General features: G+C 46.4%; 1 protein-coding gene across 1 annotated transcript in view; it reads right to left on the reverse strand.

The window, feature by feature from the left end:
* Positions 1-13216, reverse strand: part of LOC119448352 (anoctamin-7) — a 72830-nt gene extending 59614 nt beyond the window's left edge. The window contains 2 exon segments of the mRNA XM_049665153.1: positions 8735-8975; positions 13053-13216. Of these exon segments, the coding sequence (XP_049521110.1) occupies positions 8735-8975; positions 13053-13216 (405 nt within the window).
* Between the last annotated feature and the right edge of the window lie 277 nt (positions 13217-13493).

A 13493-nucleotide genomic window follows, 5' to 3' on the forward strand; every position in this document is an offset into this window, starting at 1 on the left:
TGAAACTCGTAATGCTAATGCATTAATAATGCGCAGTGCTCTATTATGGCACCCACAATATTCGAAAGTGTTCTGGGACATGGTAAAAACTAAGAGCGTGGCGACAACGATAACGACAAAAGCAAGCGATACGAAACAAGCGCTGATTAGCCTGTGCAGCAAGATGTGCATTGAGATTTATACATTAAGCCCTGTTCCGGTACAAATATTTAGTCAATCGTTTCATAGTCAGCGCTTTTGTTGTATCGCTAGCCTTCGTCTTCGCTGCGTCGCGCTGTTAGTTTTAACCGCGAACCAGCCTACCAAATGGTCCAGCTCTTTCTCCTCTTCGCCAGGGGACATCGAACACCAACCATTATTATTTCCGCGCGTCGTTAACGTTCGGCGTGGAACCGCCCTTATTTCACGTTTCACCCACTTTTGTGTACTCCTTCAGAACAAGATTTTTTTTTTTCGTCCGAAAGGTACCGAGGATGCACAGTCACAAGTGCATTTACACATTTTGTGGCAAGAAACAGCTGGTATCGTGTTGTCCAGCGCACTTCCGATTGACATTTGCTCCTGTCGCTATGGCATTCAGCCGTCGCTGCTTTCATATATTTGCACATGTCACGTTTTCCTGTCGCTTCAAGGTAAACAAACATAGCGACGACGACGACGACCATCAGCGTCCTTCATCGGAATCCCCGTGAGCTGCACAAAGCTTGCTCGTCACTGCAATCTCGCCATTACTGTAATGGCGCAGATTTTAGCATAGGTAGCTGTCCTCTGCAGAGACACGTATTCTTCCTTTCGACGATAGCATCGAGCGCGCAGCGCACGGGCTGGGGACCACCATTCAGCGTATACGCAAATGCCACCGCGAGCGCGTGTGTAGGTGCCGCTTGCGTAGAGAGGAGGGGCGTTCGATATAGACCACGGGCTGCAGGTGCAGCGTGTACGAATGGACGAAGCGCTGCGGGGAAGCCGCTTTTCTGGGGGAACTTTTCGAGATGGCTCCGAAGCTGACGCGGCGTGTCGTCTCAAACAGATCGATTGAAACGGCACGTGCCTAAACTGTTTTCTTGTTTTCTGGCTCCACGTCTTTTGCATCTTTTGTCGCTTTCGCATAATGCTTCGCAAATACCGCGGGCCACCCGCGGAAAGTCGAAGAACGTCGCGACCGGTTGGCACTAAATATGAAGGTGGCCACGTGCTTTGCCGTCTTTTTGCCCTCCTTTTTTGTCGACACAAAGAGCGGGACGAGGCTGTCCTCTAGCAGTGTTTCGCAGTCTTTCGCATCTGCCGGATCGATATCTCGATTTGTCGTGTGTGATCGTGACTGCACTACTGCAAGACGACAGGCAAAAAGACAAGCAGGAGCAGGCGGTAGTAATTCCTTTTCGTGTCCAACGCATTCGCTTTGCAACGCACACACAAAGAGAAACGCGAGGCAGCGAACATTGCCTTTTGCAAAGAACAGACTGAATGGCAACCCCTTTTATGTCTCTGGTGGCATGGTCAGATAGCTGTGATCATACGTCGGAAGGTTTTTGTGTCTTTTCTCCCTCTTTTTCTTTTCTTTTTACCTCATTTTGTGGTGCAAGCGGTTAAGAATATAAAAAAGAAGGGGGAACGGAGGGAAGGTCCGCGAATCTGTCTGACTGCAGTGATTTTACTGAACTGTTTGACTGGGTCACAACGTGAAGACAAGTCTATTGGTACGCAGCCAGATGGCGTAATAGGCTGATTCGTAATCCTTGAATAGGTCCGCTAGATCTGTGGAACTATTCGTTTCTTTTCTTTTGTAGAAAATAGTATCGCGTCCTAGCGAATTAATCAGGAATTGCCGACCACAGCTGAAGATAATTTACAACTGTTCGAACATCTGTTGTGAATGTTTACATAGTGAGGACTGATCATTCCTGTGCCCCCCTTATTTTCTTATACTGCATATTTTCCTGCTGATTTATACGCAGCTCAGTTGAGCTATGTTTTCCACGTTGTGTCTGTTATTTTGGATTGACGCGATCATGTTGCCCGCTCATGTGCATTTCTTTACAACCCACTTCCTGTATGGGTCTGTGTAAAAAGCTCACAGTATTGTTAAATAAATGAAAAACCAGATATAACCGTACTGTGAACGGCATCAGTTAGTGCGCTGAAGGCGGACATAAGTGATTATGGCACATGCCTATGAAATGTGCTAGTGACTTGTCAATACGACTTTTGCAAAATTAAAATCGTGACTCTGCCAACAGTGCTGCCGAGACACCATTGTTTGCTGCTTGAAGGGTCCAGGACACGGACAAAAAAAGTCAGTTTAACCACTGGTCGCAGAGCCAACCAGACCGAACTTTAAGACTGCGCAAATTTCACATGATTCTTCTTTCTGAGGTTTTACGTGCCAAAACCATTTCTGGTTATGAGGCACGCTGTAGTGGAGGGCCCCGGAATAATTTTGACCAAATTTTGAAGGAAAGCAAAAGCATAACATTGCGACGTGTGACGATCGCTCAACTGTACATGCCGGACGAGTGGACGTGGACGACACAAACAGGCAAACCACGCGCACGCTCCCCAGTATACACAATTTGGGTCGAACACTTTCGACGTCAACCTAGATTCCGCACAGTGAGTTCGTGGAACACGGACGAAGCAGTCGATACTGAATTTCGCCTCTCGTTTAAACCTTGCGATCAAAATCTCGGGGCTGACTTAGCAACGGAGCCGTGCTTCCATCGTGAACTCGCTGCATAAAATGTTGACGTCGCCAAAGCAAAGCTCAGCCGAGTTATCATGTCTTGTATACGTTCGATGTGCGGCACCCCTTTCGCAACTTTTCACCAAGGACATCAATACAGAACACGTCAAGTCTTCCGCTACATCTGCCGACTGGCTCTTTTCCATCTGTGAATATTAATAGGAGCCATGAACATGTAAGCCAATAACACTTCAATTATAGTCATCAACATATGCGTCACAAGAATGCAGAAAGGGTTGTCAGATACTCTTGACGTTGCTACTGGCTTTGTACTTCTCGTCTTTATATCTGTCTCTCGCGAACCGCATGTGAGGCTTCGCGATCGAGGAAACCGCTGCGTAAGGCAGCTTTCTTTTATATGTGTTCGTTTCTGGATGAACATAGTAACGAGTGGAATGCAAGAAGTACTACTAAACGAGACGGCACGCTACGAGTAAGGTGTTGGCTTGGGCTGGTTGGCTAGTGTGAACTCATCCAAACGTCAGCACTGATAGTAGAATGGATTCCATGCTAAAAAACAGCTCGACAAGGACGACGAGCTACGAGTTACGACGAGAATAGAAAATGATCCTGAATTGGCATATTTATGCCCGCTCAAGTACAAAAGCCTCTTTCAGCGATCTCCAGGCACCCCTGTCTTGCTTCAGCCGACTCCTTGCTATGTATGCATGAGTACTATGCGCGTTATCAATACTATGAAGGAATAATTATGAGTGGTTGGAGGGGTTAAGAAAGTCAAACTCCATCGATGCTGACGACAAGACTGGGTGACATCCACGCTAGAAGGGCTTGTGCCTTTATTATTGCAAATCATCTCATTGTCTGAGAAGTTTCTGGCTCATGAGTGTGAGATCCCGCCATAAATTATATCGCGAAAATTAGCCATGTCTTTCGTTTGGGCAAATACGTGCTTAGTCTTGTGAGTCACGAGCAGAAAGATCGTCGCTTTGGAGTAAGTGGCGATCATTTCCATGTTTCCAATGGAAATGATGAAGTAAGATTTCTTTAAGTATAGCGGCAACAAAGAGCTGTCAGCCATCCCACAGGCCTTCTTTGGTTTCCCACAGAACTAAAAGTCACGAAAGAACGCAGACTTCAACTTTTTCCTTAGCTCGGTCATTGAACATTGATCGCGGCGCCCGATTTAGGGAAAGGTGTTATTATCCCATAATAACAACGTTACCTCACTACTTCCCTCGTGGCATTGCACCGCCCGCGGGATCGGCTGATGTCGAAACGGAACGAGTTGTAGTGTTTCTTCGCCGGAGGTCAATAAATCAATCACCATGCCATCGTCGTAGTGGTGCCGTCGCCTTGCCGTTGTCGACACACGCACTATCACGTCACACACACCATTGCTCTCATAATAATGATGATAATGATTGGCATCCCTTCTGAAACGGAGCGGGGACAAGTAGTCACCAAGACTGCTTATTTTAATCAGGTTTTACTATCGTACATCTATCGCTATCTAGCATTTTGCCTATTTGATCTCAATCTTAACTTTCGTATTTAAACCCCCCTATCCCTATATTGTACCATTACCTACACTTACAATGACTACGCTTCTATCTTGCCTGCTTTTTTTTCCCCCACCAATACTCTAATCGTCTTTTACTTATCGCGGCAGCTGTCCAGTTAATCCTCCTATTTTCTTTGAATCGCAAGCGATCTGGAAGGGGGACACTCTATACGGATCTCGCTGGGCATTCCATAAAGATGTGCCGAGTCGTTTCCGGGCTATTTTTCTTTTCAACAAACACATGCCTCATCCTGTAGCGCATATTTTCTATATTTGCTGCGGTATGTTTTTGTCCTCAAGGAGCCAGCTCAGGCCTAAAATAGCAAGGCACTCCCCTTTGCTTTATTATATAGATCTTCTCTCCCGATTTCTATCTTGCCGTTTTTGTAAATCTCCGTCGTCTTTATTATTTTTTTTTTGCATCCTTTCCATCCAATTTACCGTCTACGTTTCTCTCACTTTCTTTTATGACTCCTGTTTACAGTTTCAATTGTCCCGTACTTGGTTGCCAACTTTCTTGACTTGTTTCTCCTTTCCGTGTCCATGCTTTTGAGGTACAGAAATTTGTGCACTTTAGGAGGCCGTTTATTTTCATATATGTTCCTTAGATGGAGGTGAACTTGGAGGTTAACAAAGAAGATCGAGAACAAGTTAAGGAGCGTGCAAAGAGCGATGGAACGAAACATTTTAGGCGTAACGATAAGAGACGGGAAGAGATTGGTGTGGATCAGAGAGCAAACGGGGATAGCAAATAGTCTAGTTGACATTAAGAGAAAAAAAAATGGAGCTGGGCAGGCCATGTAATACATAGGGTAGATAATCGGTGGACCATTAGAGTTACAGAATCGGTGCCAGGGAAGCGCAGTCGAGGACAGCAGAAAACTACGTGGGGTGATGAAATTAGGAAATTTACAGGCGCATGTTGGAAGCAGCTAGTGCAAGACAGGGGTAATTGGAGATCGCAGGGAGAGGCCTTCGTCCTGCAGTGGATACAAAAATGGGCTGATGATGATGATGTTCCTTAGTCTTTGTTCAAAACTAATCCTTCTTTGCGCTTCTCTGACTTCAAAGAAGGCCCAACGCATGTCGCCTTGCACTGCCTCATTTGTGTTCTTACCGGGGCTTCCAAAGCCAGTCAATGCACGTAAATACAGTCTGGTTAATCTCCAACCTCGACAAGATTTTTTTATTTATAGCACAGAATTGCACTTGGGAATGTTAGCGCTGGCTTCATTACATTTTTACAAATTCCTCTCACCACCTCGTATTTATTGTAGCCCCAAAGTGATCTATGTTTCATTCTTGCTGCATTCCGCTTCCCTTTTATTTTTCGATGATCTTGGTGGACGCTTGAGTAGGCATTTCGTTCGTTTATGTGTACACCCAGGTATTTATATTGCTTGACAATGGGTATGACTTCCTGTTGAATTGATAACACGTTATTACTCATCTCTTCGTTAAAGATCACAATTCCCGATCTCTGTGCTATAAAAGATTAGTCGCTGCGTTGCCACTTATATTCGCCAGCCTCTGTAAATCTCTTGCATGGTCCGCCAGTACCACTATCTCGTCCCCATACATCGTCAACCTAGGGACCTTCTGTGAAGGACGAGTAGCACCATCTGGTAACACTTTGCTCAATTATAAATGACGATAGATAGAAGCTATATCGAAATGCTTATTAGTTATTATTATATACGTGTAAACATAAGTAAACACCATAAAGAAAGATAGAGAAGTGGGCTAGAAATTGCCTTGAAGGGACACTATGCCCATCCGCTTGACGAGGAGAGAAAAAGAAAGGAAATAGAAGATGGAAGAGATAAAGAAAGGAAAAAAAAAGAGAGAGAGAAGCGTCGCAACACATCACGCAATCGCATGCAGGGTACGAGCATTACAGATGAGAGTCTAGCCCCACGGTTGACAAGAATTCCAGCACAGCTTTGTGAGCCTCATATCGAGTTGAAGCACGACGTTCCGGCGCCAATAAATCATTAAGCGCAGTTCGAGCAAGATTAAGTAGCTGGATCTGGCTCAGCAGCATACAGCGATAACTGCGGTAAGTTGGGCATTCCAACAGCAAGTGCGCAAGCGTTTCGATGTACTGTCTGGCGCACATCCATGTCGGGGAAAGCTATATGTTGCGTAACTTAAGCAATGGAGACATGCGGTGGGGAATTAAAGCCCTGCCAAGAATAGTGCAGGGTACGATTTCTCGGCGACACGTTCATCTGGGTTTGAGCGCTGTAGGTGCTCGCGTATAATCAGTCGAGCACCATCAAATTTGCATAAATTATAGTCAGTGAAGAATGCTTCGCTCGAAATCGATTGCCGCAGTGCGCGGGAATTGCATAACCTTTTTTTCCCCTTCATTTTTGGTCTTCGTGTGGTTTTGCTTTTGTCTTAAGCATATTTTCTTTCTATTCACATTATTCATACCCATCTGACGTAACAAGCCCTGCAGATAGCTGCGCCATGAAACCTTGGCGTTGCGTTTCACCCTCTATCTTCTTGGAACTAGTTGCCGCAAAGGCTAGAAGGCACAGTATCTTGGAGTGCTAGAGAGTTGGAGAATAAATTAGGGAGTCATTTTCAATTCATGTGCAATTTAAATGTCACGCCGTGAATATTACGCAACAATAATGAAGTACCACTGCAAAACTTTTTGGGGATTTTTTGTAAATGGGGCATTAACCTACTATTGACCTACAATTGACCACGTCCAAGAAAGCGTTCCTACTGCGTGGCTACCGGTCCCTATCGTTCGCACATTACCACACAGCTGCGTACTTACGCGCCCGTGAGGAATTTTCTGTTCACCGCGTGCTTACGTCACTGAGAATCGCCAGTGACTCTGGTGAGGCAACTGCACATACAGGGTGTTTCAGCGAACACTTTCAAAAATTCGTAAAGGTTGCCTGTGGCAGATAGCACAATTCTAGTTCATCAGCTGGTCTACTCGAAGAGGCGGACAATACTTGCACAAGAAATTGAAATGCATAATCAAATAATTAACAGAAATTCACTAATTAAGTTTTTAACTTGTGCAGTTTCGAGATATGAATTCCAGAACTTTGCGGAGAAATGCATTGGCGTTCCAGTTAATTTTGTGCTTCAATGGAAAAAGCGATGTTTTGTTAAGAACCTAACTGGAACGCCAATGCATTTCTCCGCAAAGTTCGGGAAATAATATCTCGAAACTGCTGTCATCGCGAGAATTCGTTGCAAGTGGATCCGCCTTGCAAACTCCACCGCTACAATTTGTAAATTGCAATATGATGGCCTGATTACCTGATGGCCCATATTGCAACTTACAAATTGTAGCGGTGGAGTTTGCAAGGCGGATCCACTTGCAACGAATTCTCGTGATGACACCAGTTTCGAGATATTGATTCCCGAACTTTGCGGAGAAATGCATTGGACGTTCCAGTTAGGTTCTTAAAAAAACATCGCTTTTTCCATTGAAGCACAAAATTAACTGGAACGCCAATGCATTTCTCCGCAAAGTTCGGGAATTAATATCTCGAAACTGGTGTCATCCTGCGAATTAATCTAAGTGGATCCGCCTTGCGAACTCCACGGCTACAATTTGTAAATTTCAATATGGGCCATCAGGTAATTAGTTGAAAAGTTAATTAGTAAATTTTTGTTAATTAGTCAATTATGCATTTCAATTTTTTGTGCAAGTAATGTCCACCTCTTCGAGTAGAGCAGCTCATTAACTAGAATAGGGCTATCTTCCACGGGTAACCTTAAATAAATTTTGAAAGTGTTCGCTGAAACACACTGTATAATATATGGCTGTGTTTGTGAATGCACTTGGAAAATAAAGTGCTCTCCATCACGCCGGATATTCTGCATGACTGCTTGTTGTACAAGTGTGTTCTCAGGTCCTGAACCTGCACTAAATTGGCATAGGGTGGTCTTAAAGGCGTTCTCGTGCTTTTTTGTGGACACTTCGGCTTCGTGACATGCCGTAATTAGAGTTACTGCATGGAGAAAATACAAGAACACTGCGCAATGGTTGATACACGTTGCTTAGTGTGTAGTGTGTGCTCGTACAATTATTTTTCATAGCGCTTCTCCGTGTGCTTACTTCACCTAACAATGTTCTGTCGTGTGCTACACTCGATCAGGGATCATCGACAAGCCCAAACTTGTGCGTTGCGTAGTTACATTCTTTTTATCCTTTTCGCCTTCTGACCGTCTTATCGCCTTCCTCTTACGCCAGTCAGGTTACTGCTGTCTTGCTGCGACATAGTTACAAGCGCGAACAAGAATAACGAAAAAAAAAAAGTTGGGAAAGGACCGTTAGACCGTTTTTCCGTTAGTCTTGTTCGCGCTAGTAACTATGTCACAGCATCTGCATCAGCACTAACTAGCCCAACTTTCTTCTTTAATTACCGATGTCTTCACAACTCAGGTAGGCGTGATAACGATTAATGCAGGGAGTATAGTGCATCACTCACGCCGTCTAGTGGCAGGTCCAGGCGCACGTTCTCGGCCTCCTGACAGAGCCTCTGCACGGGGCAGTGCACCTTGAGGAAGACGTACTCGCCGATGTGCTCCTGGTCCATCTGCAGCCCCTCGCTGCGCATGGCGTTCTCGTAGAGCTCGCGGTAGTGCCGGTGCAGCTCCCACTCGGCCTCCTGGTAGCTCCGACTCACATCGTCGCACTCGTACACCAGCACGTAGTCCACCTCTTTGGCGCTGCGAGAGTGCGTGCCGCAATGCTTCAGCGTCCAATAGAAGGTGTCACGTTGCGAATTCGTGCGACCGACACCTAAACTTGTAAACTCTGTAGCCGTAGAGTTTCGTACTAAAATTGCTAGAGCATAAACCTAGTGCTGGAGTCGTTCGCCAACCAAGGAAATCATGGGTAGCAGACGTATTTTTTTTTTCTTCTCCGCACTGTTACGTGTGTTGGCGCGATCCATTCCTGCGATTTACGCCATGCTAGAAGATTGACCGCGCGTTCGAGACACGCTCCTCCATCGTCTATTTTTAGACGTAGCCTACACGCCTCAGTTCTCGTGTCGCATCAAAAGAAGAACGTCCTCACATTGTAGTCACTGTGAAAGCACCGGCGCTACACTGTCTTCAATACGAACAACGGCGGGATCGTCTGCATTACCACTGGAACACATTGGACAGAGGTCCTGTCACAGTGAGCAAAGTGCTTGGTTCATAGTCATGCCCTGATAAGTATTTGCATGATGTGAGTGGCCATCGCGATTTTTTAGTGGACTAATTTTTTGGACTACTGATAAGTGAAATTACTGTTTTGTCTTCTACGTCGTGCTTCTTTTTTTAACGAGCTGATCTCGCGGTCGCGGTGTCGTTATGAGCATATGAAGAGACTTGTGTCTTCTCCTCCATTCCAGTGTTATGGGTGACCATCCTATAGTTACTGGACCGAGCTTTTGGTGCTATTGCCCGTAGATACATTCTTTGTGGGCGTCGTGTGTGTATAGTGCCTTCTGATATTTTCTTCTTCCTTTTCTATTTTTACTGTTGCTCGAGTAACGAATTTGGTATTCTGGGATAGTCGGCTCTGACGTAGCCTACCTTCGCATGTTTCTACATCTAAAAAAATAAAAATAAAATGCAACTTTTTTATTGTTCTTTATGGTCAAAATATTACCACCCACAATACATTGCTCTAGGATAGATATTTTCTGAACAAACGTATTCTCGTTTCTTTATTCGTTTGGGAAATTGGGATCTGGGGCGCTATAACGTGAAATGATTCCAAACTGTTTTGATTCCAATTTCTGCAATCAGCCTCCACGATTGGTCAAAACATTTTCGGGCCACTCCCAACTTCGCCTGTTCGTCACGCGACGTCACGAAAACCGCGATAGCTCCCCATCTGATATAACGTGTGCACACTGATTATGCATGATTAAACCGCACAAAAGAAAAATAATCATTCCTGATTCGACGCCTTTTCACCATTAGCCTTCTGCAAATGGTCCAATGTTTTCTGGCTACGCCCACCGTTACCTGTCTGTCACGCGACCTCACAAAACCGCGAAAACTTACCACGTCAAAGTGACGTGTACGCGAAAGAAAATGCATTAGTACACCGAACAAAACTGAAAATCTTTCTGAATAGCCACAGACTGCCCCGTTCCGAAAGGAATAGAAGATGGCTTCCCGCCGATCGCTCAGGCCCTCGCTACTCGCACCTACCGGTGAGCATGTATTTATTTGCGCATGATAAACCTTTTTCTGTGGCAGTAAAACGTTATCGAATCCTTTCGGCATGCATACGACATCGCTCTGCCAACTCTTCCTTGCTGAGGATCCGTTTTAGCGGCATTCTTATCCTTCCGTTGCACGCCGCCGCAATTTTCGCCAGCCACCGCAAGCTAAGTAAGGCGAAGCGGACTAATCAGAGAAGCCGGCACCACCCTCTGCATGCGGTTATCTATTTTCACTGTGCTGTCTCGGCCCCATCGAAACCCTCTCCACTAGAGCGTGCTCCTCGCCTTTTCTCAGCCAATTAGATAAGAAAAACCGCTGAGTGTAGACAATGTTATTGGTTTTGAAAGCGAACAAAGGTGACCTCCTATAAACGAGGAGAGCGTTTGATTGGGTTGTTCAGACAATGCTGCGGGTAACCGCCCGATGCTTGCGTCGGTGGTTACGTAAATTTGACGTCAGGAGTTTGGAATCAGAACAGATTGGAATCATTTCACGTTATAGCGCCCCTGTTTTCCGGCACTTCATTTATGATTCTGTACACTTGTGTTCCATAGTTACATAAAACGCCGAACGTTTCTGCTCTTCTCTTTGTATTAGTGTTTTCCTTCTCCACCCTTTCCTTCCTTCCTTCCTTCCTTCCTTCCTTCCTTCCTTCCTTCCTTCCTTCCTTCCTTCCTTCCTTCCTTCCTTCCTTCCTTCCTTCCTTCCTTCCTTCCTTCCTTCCTTCCTTCCTTGTACCTAACCTCAACTATATTTCACCTGCATTTGCTTTGCCAATATACTGCATACCTCATAAAATTAGTTTTTTTTGGCGGAAGGTTCTCGGGCCGCTCACTTCTTTGGGCCCTCCTTTTTCATATTTATTGCTGATGTAATTATTAAAAAATGCGTAAAGGAACAAAGTCTGTGTGTGCAAGACATTAAATAATTTCAGTCAATTTAGTGTCCACATTTCCTCTGAACGTATCAGGGTTCTGTGTTCGGCACAGTTCAATGCAGAAAGCAATTCCACATTGCTTTTCTTGGTTTTCACTCAGCGTACGACTAATTCGCTGAAAACTACTCGATCATACGTTGCTGGGTCAATCGTAATAGACCTCATATGTTGAGCCTTATGCAAAAACAAAAGCGCGAATTCAGCTCATGACAGTAAGGGCCTGATGACACTATGATCTTTTTACTATTGTAAACTGTAGCGCCCCCTTTTGTGGCGTGAGCGGTGCCTTGCCAGCGTAAGCGGTGCCTTGCTTGCCAGGTCGGGCAAATGGGGTAAAACCAGAGCGAAGGACAGGACGAAAGCACAGACGACGTACACAGCGCTGACTGACAACCACTCTTTATTGCATTTTCAATTGCAATCTATAGGAATGCCCTTGTGTGAAAAGTTAAAAAAAAATGGATATGTGACATGCCACTGTTGTCTGCAGTTTATCGTACATTTGATAAGTAGCGCATTTTGCTATGTAGGGATAAAGAGGGCGCGCTTATACGTGTCCTCACTATACCTACATTGGGATTCAATATATTGCAACTGAACATGCAATAAAGAGTGCTTGTCCGTCAGCGCTTTGTACGTCGTCCCTGATTTCGCCCTGCCCTTCGTGCTGGTTTTACCCCCTTCGTCATGAACCAACCAGCCCAATGCAGCACACTCCTTCAGGATAGGCGATTCGGTGGTGCGGGTAGAATTGTAATGGAAAGAATGAAAAAAAAAAACATTTTCACGTACAAGTCTAGCGCAAAAGTTCAACTAGCCAGCCACCGTTGTGACGTCGCAAGGCACGGACTTGCCACAAAAGCACTGCGAATACCTTATGCGTGGCGCCTGGCACAATGTCTCAGTCACCAGCTCTTACATCTTCAGTTACTAGTTCTGCATCACGTCGTTCCCGCTTCCTAGAATGACTCTATAAGTACCGCCACATGTGGTCCTGGACAGCTGATTTAACTCTAGGCGTACCAACAGAAAGGGCTCTCTAAGCACCGGCGTATACCAAGTTTCAGACATAAACAACGGGTTCATCCCATTGGACCACCCGTGTTCGGGCAATCGGCCCCACCGGAAGTTGCTTTTCGGAAGAGCTCACTTCTTTACGAAGCCACTGCGTTTGTTGTGTACACGTAAAGCGGAAGGTGCGTAGGTCTGGTTTTGTTACGTGGCAAGCCGTAGACAGCCTATGACAGCGAGGGAGCGACATAGACAACACAGCAACAGAAAGCGCCATCAGCAGCAGCACCATTCTCTATCACCGCGCCTTAGACATACCAACGTGCTAGACTGTGGCTTCCCTCCTGTGCAACAAGTTGGTTGTCCATTTAGGAAAGGGGTACGCACGATGTCACTTCAACTAAACGGAGCACGTCGCCGCCAAATCAACACGCTATTTGCGATGGGCGGGGCGCTCTTACAGCGGCAACACGGGTGGGCTTCGCTGCTCCCTAATAGTATTCCGAACAGGGCGCATGGCGTCACGCCGCTTTCACCGTTGCGTGCATCGACGCGCACTGAAGAGCTTTCCAGCCGCTCATCGACCCACGAGCATGATGCAGCCACGCAAGGCGTCACGCAAATGTCACCTGTGGTTGAGAGCCACTTCTGCGTCGCGTAGCACGCTGGCCAGCGAGTTCTTGCGCTTGGCTGCCGCGGCGGCCGCGGAGGCCGCAGGCAGCGTGACCTTGGAGCGCGCCTCCAGTGCCCACTGTGAGGTCTCTTCCCAGCACGTGGTGCCGCCGACAGGCATCGGGGCTGCAACGGCTCGGGCTTCCGCCGGCCACCGGCACCGCCGCCAGCTCTGAGCAGCGGCCGCGTATGGGGCCCAACATCGATCTGACAACTGGTCGGTGGGCAGCCGGTCGGCCGAGAGCGCCGGGCTGCTTGACGACGCCACCAGGCGGACTCGCGTCGCCGCTGGGGTTGAATCGAGGCGCGTACTACTTCATCGAGATCGAGAGATGACTACTCGTTGCCATATGTGGGATCAGCCCACCTCGGTGTTGTCGTGATGTCGTAAATAATGA

The sequence above is a fragment of the Dermacentor silvarum genome, chromosome 4 (genome assembly GCF_013339745.2).
Source record: "Dermacentor silvarum isolate Dsil-2018 chromosome 4, BIME_Dsil_1.4, whole genome shotgun sequence".
In the NCBI taxonomy this organism is placed as follows: domain Eukaryota; kingdom Metazoa; phylum Arthropoda; class Arachnida; order Ixodida; family Ixodidae; genus Dermacentor; species Dermacentor silvarum.